This window comes from Acipenser ruthenus, chromosome 54, assembly GCF_902713425.1.
Source record: "Acipenser ruthenus chromosome 54, fAciRut3.2 maternal haplotype, whole genome shotgun sequence".
Taxonomy (NCBI): domain Eukaryota; kingdom Metazoa; phylum Chordata; class Actinopteri; order Acipenseriformes; family Acipenseridae; genus Acipenser; species Acipenser ruthenus.
Window position 1 is genome coordinate 7,826,486 of NC_081242.1, and position 17,317 is coordinate 7,843,802.

The 17,317-nt window shown below is 40.9% G+C and overlaps 2 protein-coding genes and 1 long non-coding RNA gene across 3 annotated transcripts; 2 read left to right on the forward strand and 1 right to left on the reverse strand.

The window, feature by feature from the left end:
- Window positions 1–883: 883 nt before the first annotated feature.
- On the forward strand, window positions 884–1,402 carry LOC117966581 (histone H3). Its single transcript, XM_034912922.2, has one exon. It carries the CDS (start codon window positions 937–939, stop codon window positions 1,345–1,347), a length of 411 nt encoding a protein of 136 aa, XP_034768813.1. The 5' UTR covers window positions 884–936; the 3' UTR covers window positions 1,348–1,402.
- Window positions 1,403–3,624: 2,222 nt separating this feature from the next.
- LOC117398205 (histone H1-like) lies at window positions 3,625–4,404 on the forward strand. The gene has a single exon (XM_033997190.3). It carries the CDS (start codon window positions 3,735–3,737, stop codon window positions 4,350–4,352), a length of 618 nt encoding a protein of 205 aa, XP_033853081.3. The 5' UTR covers window positions 3,625–3,734; the 3' UTR covers window positions 4,353–4,404.
- Window positions 4,405–6,678: 2,274 nt separating this feature from the next.
- On the reverse strand, window positions 6,679–10,951 carry LOC131723328 (uncharacterized). The gene is made up of 3 exons (XR_009320232.1): window positions 10,861–10,951; window positions 8,078–8,108; window positions 6,679–7,668 (listed from the first exon to the last, which is right to left on the reverse strand). It is a non-coding gene; the product is annotated as an uncharacterized LOC131723328 (long non-coding RNA).
- Window positions 10,952–17,317: the final 6,366 nt, after the last annotated feature.

Below are 17,317 nucleotides of genomic sequence, written 5' to 3' on the forward strand. Positions count from 1 at the left end.
AGTCAGATGAGAATGCGGGTGCAAATTTGTTTTAATTGCCACAAATACCATTTTAAATGCTTTTTATATTTTTTTAGCAAACTTTTTTTTTATTTTTTGCAATCATTTAATGGAAAAATAAAATGTGTGGTGTGTGAAAATAAAACCCATTTCATTTATGAATGAGTCATCAGTGTGTTCTATTCAAATGCACACACTCACATATATCTATACTATATACAACAAGCAAATTACTCAGAAGCCAATTTTAATATCTTCTAAAACTACAAAGGTTATTTTAAGAGACACACACTTTTTCAGTAAGAGAGCATGTTATCTGTTTAATGCTAAACCGTTTCACTGTCTGATATCCCCAATTGGTTCGAATTGAAAAACGAAATACTTTCTGTGAATATATTTGGTAATATTGTTTGTATTTACTGATTTCAATTGAATCTTTGTTATTTTTTTGTCTTTCTAATGATGAGGAATATTTTGTTGTCTGACGCTTTTGCTGTTAAACACATGATTGTTAACATAAAAAGTATTTTTACATGACCTTATTACATGATACTGGATTGTTAAACACAAGGTGAGAAGTGAGCTACGGGTTCTTTATAAATATGAATTAATATGGTATTTTCTTAGATTGGTTTCTTTAAAAAAAAACAATGAAATGTGTCTTTCAATAGAAGAGATTATTGTGAGTGAATGACAAAGCACAAAATCAGAACCTATGAGAAGGAGCGCAAACCGGGCGGGCAGAGTGACCGTTTCATAGAATGCGCGCCAAATTCAAATGATCCAATCAGTCATTGAGAATCTGGGATATAACCAATGAGGAATATAATCCCGCCCTAAGAGACTCGTATCCTATCAGAGCAGCTCAGTTCCTCTATATATTCTCCAGGATACGGGTTCTTGTCATTGTACAGCGTTTTACATACTGCGTTGAAGATGGCAAGAACCAAGCAGACCGCTCGTAAGTCCACCGGTGGAAAGGCGCCCAGGAAGCAGCTCGCTACCAAGGCTGCCCGAAAGAGCGCTCCCGCTACCGGCGGCGTGAAGAAACCTCATCGCTACAGACCCGGGACTGTGGCTCTGAGGGAGATCCGCCGCTATCAGAAATCCACCGAGCTGCTGATCCGCAAGCTGCCCTTCCAGCGGCTCGTCAGAGAAATCGCTCAGGATTTCAAGACTGACCTGCGCTTCCAGAGCTCCGCTGTGATGGCGCTGCAGGAGGCGAGCGAGGCTTACCTGGTCGGGCTGTTTGAGGACACCAACCTGTGTGCCATTCACGCCAAGAGAGTCACCATCATGCCCAAAGACATCCAGCTGGCTCGCCGCATCCGAGGGGAACGCGCTTAAACTGCAAAACCTTTGAAGAAAATACCGTGAAACACAAAGGCTCTTTTAAGAGCCACTCCCTTCTCTCAAAGTGCTTATTATTCAGTAATTAAGGAACTTGAATACTTTACGCGTGAGCTGTACTATAATTATATTCTTAATATACATTTAGCAATTTGAGCATAATTAAAATGTTTCTAGCATATAACAGCTAGTTTATGGATTTTTAAAAGGCCATCAATCTCTAGGTTAGGAATCATTAACAGGGCTTGTATCACTGTTCGGCTCTTTCTCGTTAGTGTAGTCGTCAGTACCCCCGCTTGTCACCCGTTTTTGTTTTTTTTTTTTTTTTTTTTTTTTTAATATCAGTTTGTAAACGATAGCTTAAAATAGTTTCATTGTTTAAAAAATACAGAACAAAACGAGCCCTTTTCAGCACTGTCGCAAAGACATTTCACTAGAGGCACTGTTGCCTTGACAGCCAAACGTACCTGTCTGCCTGTGTCAGCCACATCTTTACAATGACATCGTGCAAAACATCATATCCTAAATCGAAAAAAATCTGGCAGTAATTGGGCTGCGCTTTGTCAACATCGTTCTAATTCTTAAAATAAATAGTATAAATTGTGCAATTTCAGTATTTTTTCAATCATTTCACGAAGGCTCATTTTATGGCAATACAGTGTGTAAAATTACGGTAGTCGTTTTCACTCTAACCTAAAACTGGGCAGATGCTTTCACGCTAGCCTAATCGTTCTGTCAGTATATCCCAGTTAAGTTACATTTTGATGTTTACTGTAAATCAGAAATGGAGGGTAGCAGCTATATGCAAAATAAACGGAAGTGCAATTTCTTTGACCGAATTTTGGAGAAATCTAGAACTATTTCCCAATTTAGCAAGAAAGGCTCAAATATATTTGTTAGCTGCTAACAATTCTTTGGAATCTGAAAGAAATGTTTCTTCATATAGATACATTTTCACAGAGCAACGTCAGTCATTCATTAATTACATACCATTAATTGTAGTGCCTCTATGAAAATGAGATTGTACGCTTTGATTTAAGAATAATGCAGTATGTGTGTATGCAATTCAGCCTGTTTACTTTTGTGGCTCAGTTCATTTCAGTACGTAATTTGCATATGTAACAAAACTGAATATATATATATATATATATATATATATATATATATATATATATATATATATATATATATATATATATATAGTTTGAATTATATAATAAACTGAAACCAATATTTGAGCGCCCCCTTCAGTTCCTGTTTGGTAAAACGCTTCAATAAAGAGCTGAATCCGTAGCTCCATATGAAGCTTGTGGATCATCTGATCATTAACTTGGTTCCGCATCTTTTTTTTCGATGCAATTGGTACTAAATTAGTACGGAGCTGATGACGATCCCGAGATAGTACTGTACTAGCTAGTCCGCAGATTAGTACGCAGCTCGGTACTGAATTCCCAAATTCACTGCGATTGACTCGATGTGTTTGATAAAGAGAAAACATGTTAAGATCCAACTGGGAGTTGTTTATTATATTTCTACATGGAGGGTTCTATTTACCGCATGTTTTTTTTACCTGTATTTATACATAGGCGAAAGCATTATTATTTATTGCAATTACATTTAATATTACGAATGGTATGACGTCACTTGCTCTTAAACTGAAGATAGAAGTGGCGTGACTTATGAAATACACCACCTGTAAAATATTAAACTACTAAGACAATGCTGCGGTGACGCCAGGGTAATTCAATTGCTGTAACCAGAGCGGGTCATGGATAAAGAGAAGTGATAAAACAGCAAAGAAATTCTCCGAGTCGATTAGAATGGGACGTGCTGGCGGTGTGTGCTGAAGTGTGTTACCCGCACCCGACATAAAGGCGATTAAATGTCCAGTTTTACAAACCTCACGCTTCAAACTTATTCATTTGACTTTGACTAGCCTTCCGGGATTTGAAACAAAGTACACAGTTACTATAAACCGTGATTTCACCATTTAATTTCAAAAACATATAGCGAGGTACTGAGCGAACTGATGTGTTTCGCTGAAGCGCAGTGAGGATTTCGTCATCTCAGTTAAAAATGAAATAAAACTCCTGGTTAAGGAATGAGCTATATTGTAAACAAAACCCTTCCATTTTAATACCATCAGTTGTTTCTGTATATTAGTTCGCATTTCACTATTAAATTGTATCTTTTGTGCGGGTAGAAAACACAAGACAGAACGTTTCAGAATGAGTGTGTTGCCTGGGATACGTGGAGTCTACACGGTTCTCATCGTGTGGATAAGTTCCGCTCTCCGCCTTTCCGCTCACATTCTCTGACAGACACAAGAGTCTCGCATTTCGCTTGTATATTAGATAGTTTTGTCTTTGTTGAAAATCCTAGAAATGGCAGAAACTGCTCCCGCACCAGTCGCTCCTGTTCCGGCGAAAGCGCCCAAGAAGAAGACCGCAGCAAAGCCCAAGAAATCGGGTCCCAGCGTGTCGGAGCTCATCGTCAAGGCTGTGTCTGCCTCCAAGGAGCGCAGCGGGCTGTCCGTGGCGGCGCTCAAGAAGATCCTGCAGGCCGGCGGCTACGATGTGGAGAAGAACAACTCCCTCGTCAATAGAGCCCTCAAGAGCCTGGTGACCAAGGAGACCCTGCTACAGACCAAGGGCACCGGCGCCTCGGGCTCCTTCAAGATCAACAAAAAGGCGGCTGAAGCCAAGGAGAAGGCGGCCAAGAAGAAGGCAGCTCCCAAGAAACCAGCGGCAAAGAAAGCGGTTGTCAAGAAACCAACGAAAAAGGCTTCGGCAAAGAAAGCAGCGACTCCCAAGAAGTCTCCTAAGAAAGCGACGAAACCAAAAGCTGTAAAGAAGGCGCCCAAGAGCCCGAAGAAAGCGGCTGCCAAGCCTAAAAAGGTCGTAAAGAAGAGCCCGAAGAAAGCGAAGGCAGCGCCTAAACCTAAACGGGTAACCAAGGCAGCTAAACCCGCAGCGAAGAAGGCGGCTCCGAAAAAGAAGTGATCAGACAAAGCGACGATGAAATAATGAACCCAAAGGCTCTTTTCAGAGCCAACACACCTTTCTAAAGAGCAGATTTTCTTTATATTTATGTGTATAAAGTCTATGTGTTTATATACAAACCTGCCACTCCTGTGGTGTTTTAACGTTTCTAAACATTACGAAAGTAATGCGCGCAGATTTATTCAATTCTATTTAAGAATTATAACCAATTTTAATTTAAAATTAGGCTCTGTCCACACTACTCTAAAACGTTCCAATTAATCCAGCTCAGTGTCCAAACTCAAGTATCGCTTCATATTTAGATCATTAAAGACATAAAAAAAGCTGTTAATTACAAACCAAACTGCTTTTATTTTCTTGAGTCAAAGTCTGGTCCCCTTAATTGTTCATCCCCGATCCTACTTTTATCTCGCATTTCATTTCTACAGTCGCCTAATTTAACGTTGTGCTTGTTATTTTTTTTTACGTATTAGTTTAACAGAGATATCCTGACAGTTTTTTTTTATGAATACCCATTGCGGAACGCACATTGATAGCAAGTCCTAACATACCATAAACCATTTTGGGATATTGGAGGATACACAAAAACAAGTTCTGATAAACCGCACTATCTAATTAGAACCGGACTCGAGAGTACACCGAGGTGGTCCCGAGCACGGTATTAAACGCTGCGTAGTGTGGACGCAATCCGTATTAAACACTTTAAAGACGGTTTAAAATCAACGTGTTTAAACAGGTAGTGACAATTAACGCGGTTTGCTTTCTATGTGATGTTTTATTATCCATTCATGTAAATAACCAACAAAAGCATGTTTGGTAGGATCAATTCAATATAGTAAGATAACAATTGCAAAAATGTATTACTCGCCAACTTAAATATATATATAAATATATATATATATAACACATCACGTGTAAAGTAGTTGGTTTCATGTTACTGGATAAGCACTTTGAGAGAAGGGAGTGGCTCTTAAAAGAGCCTTTGTGTTTCACGGTATTTTCTTCAAAGGTTTTGCAGTTTAAGCGCGTTCCCCTCGGATGCGGCGGGCCAGCTGGATGTCTTTGGGCATGATGGTGACTCTCTTGGCGTGAATGGCACACAGGTTGGTGTCCTCAAACAGCCCGACCAGGTAAGCCTCGCTAGCCTCCTGCAGCGCCATCACAGCGGAGCTCTGGAAGCGCAGATCAGTCTTGAAATCCTGAGCGATTTCTCGGACGAGCCGCTGGAAGGGCAGCTTGCGGATCAGCAGCTCGGTGGATTTCTGATAGCGGCGGATCTCCCTCAGAGCCACAGTCCCGGGTCTGTAGCGATGAGGTTTCTTCACGCCGCCGGTAGCGGGAGCGCTCTTTCGGGCAGCCTTGGTAGCGAGCTGCTTCCTGGGCGCCTTTCCACCGGTGGACTTACGAGCGGTCTGCTTGGTTCTTGCCATCTTCAACGCAGTATGTAAGACGCTGTACAATGACAATCAGGCGATACCGGAGAATATATAGAGGAACTGAGCTGCTCTGATAGGATATGAGACCTCAGGGCGGGTTTATGTTCCTCATTGGTTATATCCCAGATTCTTAATGACTGATTGGATCATTTGAATTTGGCGCGCATTCTATGAAACGGTCACTCTGCCCGCCCGGTTTGCGCTCCTTCTCATAGGTTCTGATTTTGTGCTTTGTCATTCACTCACAATAATCTCTTCTATTGAAAGACACATTTCATTGTTTTTTTAAAGAAACCAATCTAAAAAAATACCATATTAATTCATATTTATAAAGAACCCGTAGCTCGCTTCTCACCTTGTGTTTAACAATCCAGTATCATGTAATAAGGTCATGTAAAAATACTTTTTATGTTACAATCAAATGAGAAACATTGTGTTTAACAGCAAAAGCGTCAGAAAACAAAATATTCCTCATCATTAGAAAGACAAAAAAAAAGATTCAATTGAAATCAGTAAATACAAACAATATTACCAAATATATTCACAGAAAGTATTTCGTGTTTCAATTTGAACCAATTGGGGATATCAGACAGTGAAGCGGTTTAGCATTAAACAGATAACATGCTCTCTTACTGAAAAAGTGTGTGTCTCTTAAAATAACCTTTGTAGTTTTAGAAGATATTAAAATTGGCTTCTGAGTAATTTGCTTGTTGTATATAGTATAGATATATGTGAGTGTGTGCATTTGAATAGAACACACTGATGACTCATTCATAAATGAAATGGGTTTTATTTTCACACACCACACATTTTATTTTTCTATTAAATGATTGCAAAAAATAAAAAAAGTTCTAAAAATATAAAAAGCATTTAAAATGGTATTTGTGGCAATTAAAACAAATTTGCATCCGCATTCTCATCTGACTGAGTTGTAGGAAGGTGGGGAGGGGGGGATTCTAAGAGGATCACGGATATATCCTCAGGGCATTCATTAATTACTGGGAAGGGTATGACTCTACACTGCCCTCTAGTGTCCAGCACAGACACCCCCATTAAGACATCAGTGAAGTAGATCAATAGGTCTCTAGAACATTTTTATCCTGCGTTAATATGAAGCAAATCTTATCACTATATGCTTAATAGAAAATATTGTCACACACGAAAATCTCAAAATCTCAAAAACAAAACAATCTTCACCAGCCTGACCAAAACCTCAATAACAATCATTACGCTGAAAAAAATAGTTTCATTTTGCAGAACTGCAGCCCCTTCAAAACGTCTATCGGCTCCTATTCATCACAATGCTGCTGTTTAGAAAACCCCTGAATTTGAGCTGAGGGACTGTTTCAGACGAGGTAAACGTGTGGTAGAAGAGATCAATTCACTGAATGTCAAAAACAGTCACATTCTGGTATGAAATGACATCACACAATGTGAAATGACATCACACAGTTATCAGGAAACTGAAACACTCCTTTGATGATTCAGAAACTGTGCTCAAATCATTCTAAATCCATTCAGAAGAGGGAGTTTTTTAGGGAGCAACATATTGATGAATAGAGGCCATTGTTATAAAGCAGGCAACCTCAGCAAGCTTATTTACTATGGAATATTTTTAACAGGAAACACTCAAGAATAAAGCTGCTCAAATCAGACTGGTCTTCATCAGGACAGTGCAACGTTATTCAAATCAGACCAGTTTTTATCGAGACAGCTCAATGTCGGGACACCGGTCTGACTGGTATAGTACCGGTCAGACCAGTCTTCATCAGGACAGTGCAACACTAATCCGGTTGAATCCAGGCTAAGGCACACGGCTGTTGAGTTCAATTCCCTCTGATGACTCCTGATCCTGCTCCTGATCCTGATCCGGGGTTTTCCTGAGACGGATGTCAGAGACACACAAGTTCAGAGTTCAGAGTTTAACTTCAGCAATAACAAAAACAGCTTTAACTCTCCTACAGATACTCCTACAATTTCAACGTGGTCGCACAGGTTGGTCACAATTGACCGATCCCGTCTCTCAATACAGCACTCTGTTGTCTTTTCTATGACAAAGTTTTCAGAGTTGAAATACTTTACTATGTGTTAAAGAAAGCACAACTGTCTCTTGGCCGTTTTGGCAGTACAGCATTGTGGAAATATTATTATACAGTATATGTAATTTTATACAGCTCTGTATATGCCCTCATATTGCATTGAGAAAGTACCACATTTGGAAGGGATGATGAGAGGCAGACAAGGAGGGCTGACCCCTGTCTGTACACTTACTGGCTAAAACTGACTTACCTTGCCTCAGCAACAGCAAAACACAGGGAACCTAGAAAAGAACAATATATACATTCAGATCCTTCAATTAACACAAATCCATACAAACTTGTATAAAGAACAAGATGTTTATTAATGTTGTACACAGCTTCTGTTGTGTAATGATTGTGTATCCAGGCGCTGCCAAACACTTCATTTCACACAATGATTTGAACTTTCGCATTTCATATTTTACTACACCAAAAAGCTGAAAAAAGGCATAGCAATTTGATGTATTTTTTTTGAAGACTTTTAAAAACTTTAAAAGAACCCTAAAGTTGCACAATATATACCACAGTATGAATTTTTCTATTATTAAGATCTATAATTTGCAAAAAACAACGTAGTGCAGCAGTTTGTTAGAAAAATTGTATAGTGTAAAATAAATAAAGTACTTTCTTCAGCTGGTGGTAAACACAATTGGAGAATGATCAGTTAGATTGCTTAAAATACAAATATATATTATCAATACTGGCTATTAGTTAAGAGCAGAGATGAGTGGTTTATTTTTGGCACGGGATAAATAAAATAGTGTATAGCAGCACTATTAAAATGTAGTTTATTTGATGTTAAGTAAGCTTACTATTACACGTGGAGTTTGTACAAAAAATATATTTATTCACTTACCTAAAAAAAAAATTGAATACTGTAAATATCTTAAACATAACTACTTTGAGAAAGAGTAAACTATCCTGCAGCAGATTTTAATTTAGATATTGAAACTTCTACGCGCCGTTGAAAGTTTCCTTCAAAAACATTATCAAAAAAACTGTATCGGTTGAAATGATCTTCCTCAGACACTGCTAAGATTGCAAGTATCATTGCTTGGTTTAGACTATAGTATACTACAAAGTCGGATGTAGTACCATGGGGTGCAGGGGTGCAGGGGTGCAGCTGGACATACCAATCCTTCCCCGAGGCCCATGACGGCTCTCGCTGGGCCTGGTTGTGTATTGTAAATGATGTGTGTTGCAAGGCTGAGATATTATTATTATTATTATTATTATTATTATTATTATTATTATTATTATTATTATTATTTTGATTGCGATATGCACGTTGTTTTATTATTTATATATTGCATGCACTTTGAGTTTTGATTTATTCACCAATTTCCTCAGGGCATTCATTAAATTACGGGGAAAGCTATGACTCTGCACTGCCCTCTAGTGTCCAGCACTGAACTTGATGTTTGCCGACCGGCGCATTGCTTTAAAAAGGCTTGATAGTAGAGAGAGAAAGGAAACAGGAAGAGGAAGAAGACCAAATAAAGGAACAAGGACAGAACCTGGCAGTGGGAGCCACAGATCGGTCAAGCACAGCCAGTTACACACTGTAACAAAATTCCACAAACTTAGTTACTTTTCTGGCATAAATTTGACAGCAACTTTTCCGTAATTTCACGGAGGATAAAAATCCTATTTTTTTTAAAGGAACATTATGTTAATTTACAGTATTTTACTGGAATAATTTTTTTTATTTACAATACTTTGTAAAAAGTGTTTTATTCATTAAGATCCCATTTATCCCATAAATAAAAGTTCTGTCCATTCTTTGTATTACTACACCAATGTGCTTCTGACACCAATGTAATGGTTTGATTAAGAAATCCACACGGATTCTTAGGAAGCTGCATATAACCAGTGTTTTATTTAATATGTACCATAGGCACAGTCAAATCATTCAACAAAAAGCTTACAAAATGCTCTCCCGACCTATTTTTACCACTCTCTCAGAAACAGTTACACACAGGGTTAATGGCAACTGAAGTTGTTTTGTGTGGGTGTGTGTGTGTGTTTGTGTTACATGTTCCTATATGTTGCTACAACTGTTTATGGTGTGTATTTTTTAAATTTGCTTTGACATCCTGACCACTTTTTTAACACGATTAAATTGCAGTCTACAGTGCTCTGTTTCCAAGATGGCTTCACATGTACCCTTCTGAAGAACTTCAGAACTACATTTCCCATCACCCCCATCATACATACGTGAGCAGGCGGATGATGGGAAATGTAGTTCTGAAGTTCTACCCCACGTAACATACAAATCGGCGACAGAAAGAAGTCTGTTACGAGTACTACTCTGTAAAAAAATATTTTACTGTAGCTATTTTAAACTGCAACTGTGTTTTACTGGGTTTTATTATTTTTATTATTGGATTTATTATTAGATGTGTACTGCCTGCTGTCTCAGCAGTCCACTGGCCATGTGTCTTTGGTTTGATTTTAAATTTGTCCTGATGCTGTTTTTTAATCTTTGCACCGAAAAGTACATTTTAAAAGGAGAAAGGAAACTGGTATACTTGGACAAAGGAAGCATTGTCTGGGACTTTCATTGTATTTTAAAACCGTTATTTTAGACAGTGCTACTAGTGCAAGCTTGTTTAATAGCACTTTAATTCTAGCCGATTTTATTTTATTTTCATAAAGAGAACCCACCTCTCCTCTCTTTTTATGTTATTGTTTTACTGTCTGAAATATCCTAACCATACCTGTAATAAAACTTGATTTTATTGTCTGTCTTTCCTACCCCATTACTGGTGGTATCTGCTCTGCTCCCCAGTAAAGAGATCTCGATCCTGAATCATTTGTCCTTATGTCTGATTAACTTAAAATGACGTAGCCCTGACTACAATACAGCAATTGAATATGTCAGCCATGTGACATGTGCATATGATATGATTTAATGGAATGATCTGCCCCAAAGACTGGGCTGTGCTGCTCACTCTGCAGAAAGCACAGGCAGAAGCCGTCTGGGAGTCTCACCTTGGATCCTGAAGTATTGGAGGAGCAGCAGAGTGAGCCAAATGAACATAATCAGAGTGAAGCTGACTCTGTAAGCAGCAGAAAGAGCTCTCTGCCAGGACACTGGGGGAAGGAAGCAAAGAAGGAAGGTACAGTGTGAGTATGTGCTGATGAGTTTTATACAGCTTGATTGGCCTGATAGGGACTCAAGAACACTGGCCTGTTCACACTCAATCAATAACAGTAGCCTTCAGCTTGCCACTCTATCACTGGAATGGCTGTTCTGCTGTAGAAACTCCAATGGGTTCTGAAGCAACATTTTAGAAGATACTCAGCAGCTTTTCATTTGAGCTGTTAAGAAGTTGAAAATAATTATTTATTTGAAATGGAATCAAAGCCGCATGTAAAGCTAAAACACATGGGCAGCAGTGTGGAGTAGTGGTTAGAGCCCTGATCGGAGGGTCGTGGGTTCAATCCCAGGTGGGGACACTGCTACTGTACCCTTGAGCAAGGTACTTTACCTATTTTGCTCCAGTAAAAACCCAACTGTGTAAATGGGTAATTGTAAGTAAAAATAAATTATATCTTGTAAGTGTAAGTGTAATTGTAAGTCACCCTGGATAAGGGCGTCTGCTAAGAAATAATTAATAAATTAATTAATGGCAAATACACAGCACTGAATTTGCAAAGTATAAAAACACAGCGTCTGTGCTGTGCAGTGTTTGTTACCGATCCATTGTGTGGCAAAGGGTGGTGATTCTGTGCTCTGTTTAGGCAGAATCTCTTCAAAATGGGGAGAGAATTGGTTCACGTTTACAAAGGCACAAATTCGGGGATTTAAAAACAAACAAAGCAGAAGGGCCTCCTACATTTTGGTAGAGATAATAAATCAGTGTTCATCACTTCTCAAATGATAACTGCGTGATCCGTGTGTTACAGAGCCCTTCAGAGAGCCAGGACAGTCATTTAGAAAAAGACTTTACATCTTACGTTCCACTGTGATTAGTATCTCTGTGCTGTTCCTCCACACTCCCTGTGCTTGCACAGCACAGCTATAGTTCCCAGTGTGGCTCTTCTCAGCGCTGGCTATGCTGTACAGTGCAGAGTCAGTGCTGTTTGTCACAGGCTCCCCATCTCTCAGAATGGTGTAGTGGAGTTGAGGACGGGGGGTTTTGTTCACTGCTGCCTCACAGGTCAGGTTAAGAGCCTCTCCCTCCTCCACTGTGGCTCCTGGAGAGGCTGTCAGAGTCACCCTGGAGAACAGCTCTGAAAGAAGACAACAAGGACACAGTCAGGGAGGGTCTGTGGCGAGTCAAACCAGGGGAAACCTCTTCCAGCTAGAGACAGTGCTGCCCGGAAGGACTGGGCATTTTAAATGTTGAAGACATTCATTAATACAGCTGGACTGGACTCCAGTATTTACAGGGAAGTTCTCTGTTTATAAAACTGAGCTGTTAGAATGAACCCACCTCTCACTGACAGCATTGCTAAGGAATCAGAGAGCCCCAGCACTCTGCACCTGTAGGTCTCCTCATCACTCTTTGAGACTCGATACTCAATCAACTCTGTGTCAGTCTTGGATAGTAACTCTTCATTGTTCTTGTAAAGCACGAGCCAGTAAGCTTTACGATTCTCACGGACCCAACACCTCAGAGGGTCTCCCTCAAACAAAGGCAGGGGGGGAGTCTGCAGGACCACCCAGTCATCTATAAAGACAGAAAGAGTTGAGCAGGGCTGAGAGTAGGGGTGTTAAGCATTTAGAGTTCAGGATCCTCGATCGATAAAGACAGAAAGAGTTGAGCAGGGCTGAGTGCAGTGTTACACATTTTTTATCTTTTGAAATCTCATCATGTTATAAATTTATGATCCTCTATTACAGGAACATCCGACATAAGAAACCACCTTTGAACAAAAGGCCAACCCGACATTACCAGTTTCAGAATGGGTTACTACCAAAGACCCTTTAAATAATATTGTAACGAGTAGAAGGCAGAAAAGCAGTTTGACAGTAAAAAATAGGATTGCTAGGTATGCTGATTGCAAACGGTTTGGTTTTCTATAGTCCCTTTCTCAACAAGTTGTAGCAAAGCACTGAATAATTACAAATAGGCCTCCAGGTCGAAAAGGAATGTTTTTAATCGACTTTTAAATATCGAAAGCGAGTCTGCCTGCCTCACGGATAAACAGAGAGAGAGAGAGAGAGAGAGAGAGAGAGAGAGAGAGAGAGAGAGAGAGAGAGAGGGAGAGAGAGAGAGAGAGAGAAAGAGAAAGAGAGAGAGAGAGAGAGAGAGAGAGAGAGAGAGAGAGAGAGAGAGAGAGAGAGGGATACTCATACACTAGCAAGACGAGACGAATCCAGAGCGACTTCATTTTGGGGAGAGAAAGAAGAAACTAGAAAACTGTTGTGTGGCACATGACAGGGCTGAAGGAAACGGAAACTGATTTCTATGTAGAATTTTAATCCTGACCACATCTACAAGATGAGATAAACCAGCCCTGTCTCTGCAGACCAATAAGCCTGACTTCTATGTAAACTTACCGAAACTATAATAAGATCCAAAGTGGAAAATGATCTATATTGTAACATTATCCTGGGAGACAGTCAGCATGGTTTTAGAAAAATTAGATTGTGTCTAACTAACAAATTAAATTCTCTACATGCCAGTGACGATTGATTTGCTTCTTACTACAATGGACACCAACAGAGATATACAGTATTTGAATACCCTCTATTAGGTATTAAAATACTCATTAAATAAATAAAAAAAATATAACTAAACGTCGCTCTGTAATATAGTAGAATAGGCTGATTCCCCAAAGTAACCCCTCAGTTTTAACTATAGTATATAAAATGCACTCTATGCAGTACAGAGAAGGAAGCCAGTGGTTAGAAACAATCTTAAGCTACTCAGATAATATTTCATAGACCCAAATGAAACAAATAGGTATATCTTTAAATTGTATTATTAAAGCTAGCAGCAGAATTAATACACTGAACGTACAGCATCACACAGCGGTGAAATAAACAAAACACAAAAATAAACAATGCAGTTCTGTAAAGCACGCTGAAAAATAATGCGAAAAAGGAACAAGTTCAAAAATAAATGTCCAAGTCCCGAGCTTCGTCAGAAAAAAATATATACTTACTAAAAAGAAACGAAACGGAATGGCCATTCACACAAAAAAATACTTATAATCCAGCAGCAGATTGGGGAAAAAAAATTGGATAGATCTCACCCCGCTTGCTGAAGGAAGGCGGGCGGCTGTGTGGATGATCCTTTTGGTGGAGAAACTGATGCAAAACCACCATTGAAGAAAAAAATTCAAACAATCATAATGAAGAATACAAAGCATCAGAAAAGAAAAAAGAAAAATAAACAGAACCACGACTGGTGGAGAAAGCAGCAAAATAAACGGTACAAGCATATGTTAGTAGAAGCTGCGTTTGTGTCACTATCTAAAGCCAAGCCGGTCTCCTCAGGTGCTATTGAAAACAGCAATGTGAGCAGCAGCAATCCATATTGACTGGAGATCCAGAGACAGCTTCACTGCAATCAACAAGCTGATCATTAGTTTACAATACTCTCTCGCTGTTTACAGGTTTTCTGGAATGGAAATTACTTACTGGACACTGTTAAGGCAACAGCATTGCTGCGTTCCTGTCCCGATGCAGACTCACACCAGTACTCTCCACTGTGGTAATACTGAGTGTCTCTGATAGTGCAGGGATCCCCATTCCTCTTGCTGTTCTCATCACTGCATATTGCCTCTACACGTCCATTTCTGTATCGTTTAAAACTCCACCCAGCAGAGCCCCCCTCCACCTCACAGCTCAGGGTGACTGTCTCTCCTGTGAATATCTGTGCCCAGGCAGGCTGCTGGGTCAGGACAGCCTTGGGACAAGCCTCTGAAACAGAGAGAGGACAGGATTAGGGGTACTTTACCTTGTCATAGAGAAGGGAAAGACTGAAAGCAGCAACGACTCCAATTTACTTGAGGCTGTAAGACTAGTTTTATTGGTATTGTTGTGTCTCTGTCTATCTGTCTATCTGTCTATCAGGGTGTGCCGTAGACACACAAAGATAGACACAGAGACAGAGACACAGACAGGATCACTGATGCAGACTCACACCAGTCCACGGCACTATGTACTCTCAGTAAACTCACCAGTAATGTTAAATCTCACAGGATCGCTGAGCTGTGAGTAGAGTGCTGGATCTCCTTTTTGTACCTGACACCAGTACTGGCCCTGGTCAGACACAGCTGCTGCAGGGATTGTGTATCTGTCACCAGTTACATTGCGGCCAGCAGTCTGCAGCACTGGAGAGTCCTCGCTGCCTTTGTACCAGAGAAAATTCATGTCAGGAGGACCAGGAGGCCCAGGGGGACCAGGGGGACCAGGGGGACCAGGGGGACCAGGAGGACCAGGAGGACCAGGAGGACCAGCACAACCAGGGGAACCACGAGGACCAGGGAAACCAGGAGGACCAGGGGAACCACGAGTATGTCCAATAGTATTGGGATGACTAGAAGGACCAGGACGACCAGGAGGACCAGGAGGACCAGGACGACCAGGAGGCCCAGGAGGCCCAGCAAGACCAGGAGGACCAGGAGGCCCAGGAGGACCAATAGGACCAGGGAGACCAGGACGACCAGGAAGACCATGATGTCCAAAATAACCACGAGCACCAGGAGAACCAGGGGGACCAGGGGGACCAGGAGGACCAGGAGGACCGGGGGGACCAGGGGGACCAGGAGGACCAGGGGGACCAGCAGGACCAGCAGGACCAGGATGACCACGAGGACCAACTGGACCACAAGCACCAGGTACACCAGGAGGACCAGGGGGAGCAGGAGGACCAGGGGGAGCAGGAAGACGCCACTCACAGTTCAGAGTGACTGACTCTCCAGTGAATCTCTCCAGAAATGGAGGCTCCAGGGTGAGTCTGGGCTTTGGCAGCTCTGCAGAAATAGAAAGATTATATAATAACTGTGCAATCTTTCTCTTTCAGAGCAGCAGTAGGAACACTTGCCATGGCTCCATAAATCAAGTGTAAAGCAGCTAGCAGATCAACACCAGCATGTTTTATTATAACATTTGACAGAAACTTTCTGACTCTCTTTCTGAAGTGATTGCAGTATTCACTGGGTGTCACAGTGATGATTATTATATGGACACTCATCAGCTCTCTCTCTGGCTCTTTATCTCTCTTTGACTCACTCAGTTACCAAAACATCTCCAGGAGCAGCTGAGAATGTCACGGGGCTGGCAGGGTTCACACTTCTATATCAGCTGTGGCGTTAAACTAAAACAAGGCAATTCACAGCTTGCCATGAAAGTGAGTCAAATCTGAATCTTACAGTTGAGACCCCAGTCCAGCACATATTTTGGGAGATTGAGGTTATATTTTAAAAGTTATTTTATTATTTAAAATTGCAGGTTTTTAGTTTGTGATTTGTTAATTACTGGGCTAATCTGACATGGATTTCCAAAGTGCTGCTCCTGTTCTGTTCGCTTATCAGTACTCTCCCCACACCTCCACTCTCACACTGTCCCTGCACTGCTTTACAAAAATATCTCATTTACGAAATAACTATAATATAATTATACAAAAGCTACATGTTTATCAAGGTTAACAATTTTCATGTTATCGTTAGTATTTTTTCAACCGTAATTACATGTTGAAATACAAGAAGAGGGACATGTTCACTTGTTTTTCCTTCAGTCTGGAGTGCCTTTTGGAGAGAAGTGCTCCAGATTTAGCGAAAGCCCTCTCACTTGGCACTGAGTTAGCAGGAATACAAAGATAGCTCTTAGTCAGTTTCAGGAGGTCCTGGCATTTTTGCCTGGTCTACGTTTACACTGGCCTTCTCAGTCAGCGTCTCTGTGTATTCCCAATCACGGCCACCCAAATGCACAACCAAGCACAGTACAATTCCCCAAGGCCCGCCTCTCAGCCACTCAGAGAGAGGGAAAGCCAACACACCCTCTTCCCACCTCTCCATGTCACTGCCATGATTGACAGGCGGATCTACGAGGCTTCTGCCCTCTTCCTGCAGTACCACGCATGCACCAGAGAGTCAGCACAGATCTACCCTGTTACCGTTGTCCACAGTGTTTTTTTAGTAATAGTCTATACATGGTTGGTCAAACGAGTGACTGTGAAATACTAAACATGTGACAGTGTGAAAACAGATAGTTGCACAGCTCTTTACAGATCACCCTCTCTCCATCGCGTTAATAAACACTGATGTACTCACCATCCAGTTGAGATTCAGCATTCCCGATGGGATCTGTCAACACAGATGAAAAGGACACTGTTACCATGGACACAGACACACACTCAGGGGCGATCGCACCCCTTCCTCAAAGTGAATTCCCACATTGTTCAGGTGTGCTCTGCTCCCTGGACCCTTTCTGAGCATGTCAGCTCTGCCCTGCCCTCTGACTGTGTGTATATTGCCCTCATTCAAGACC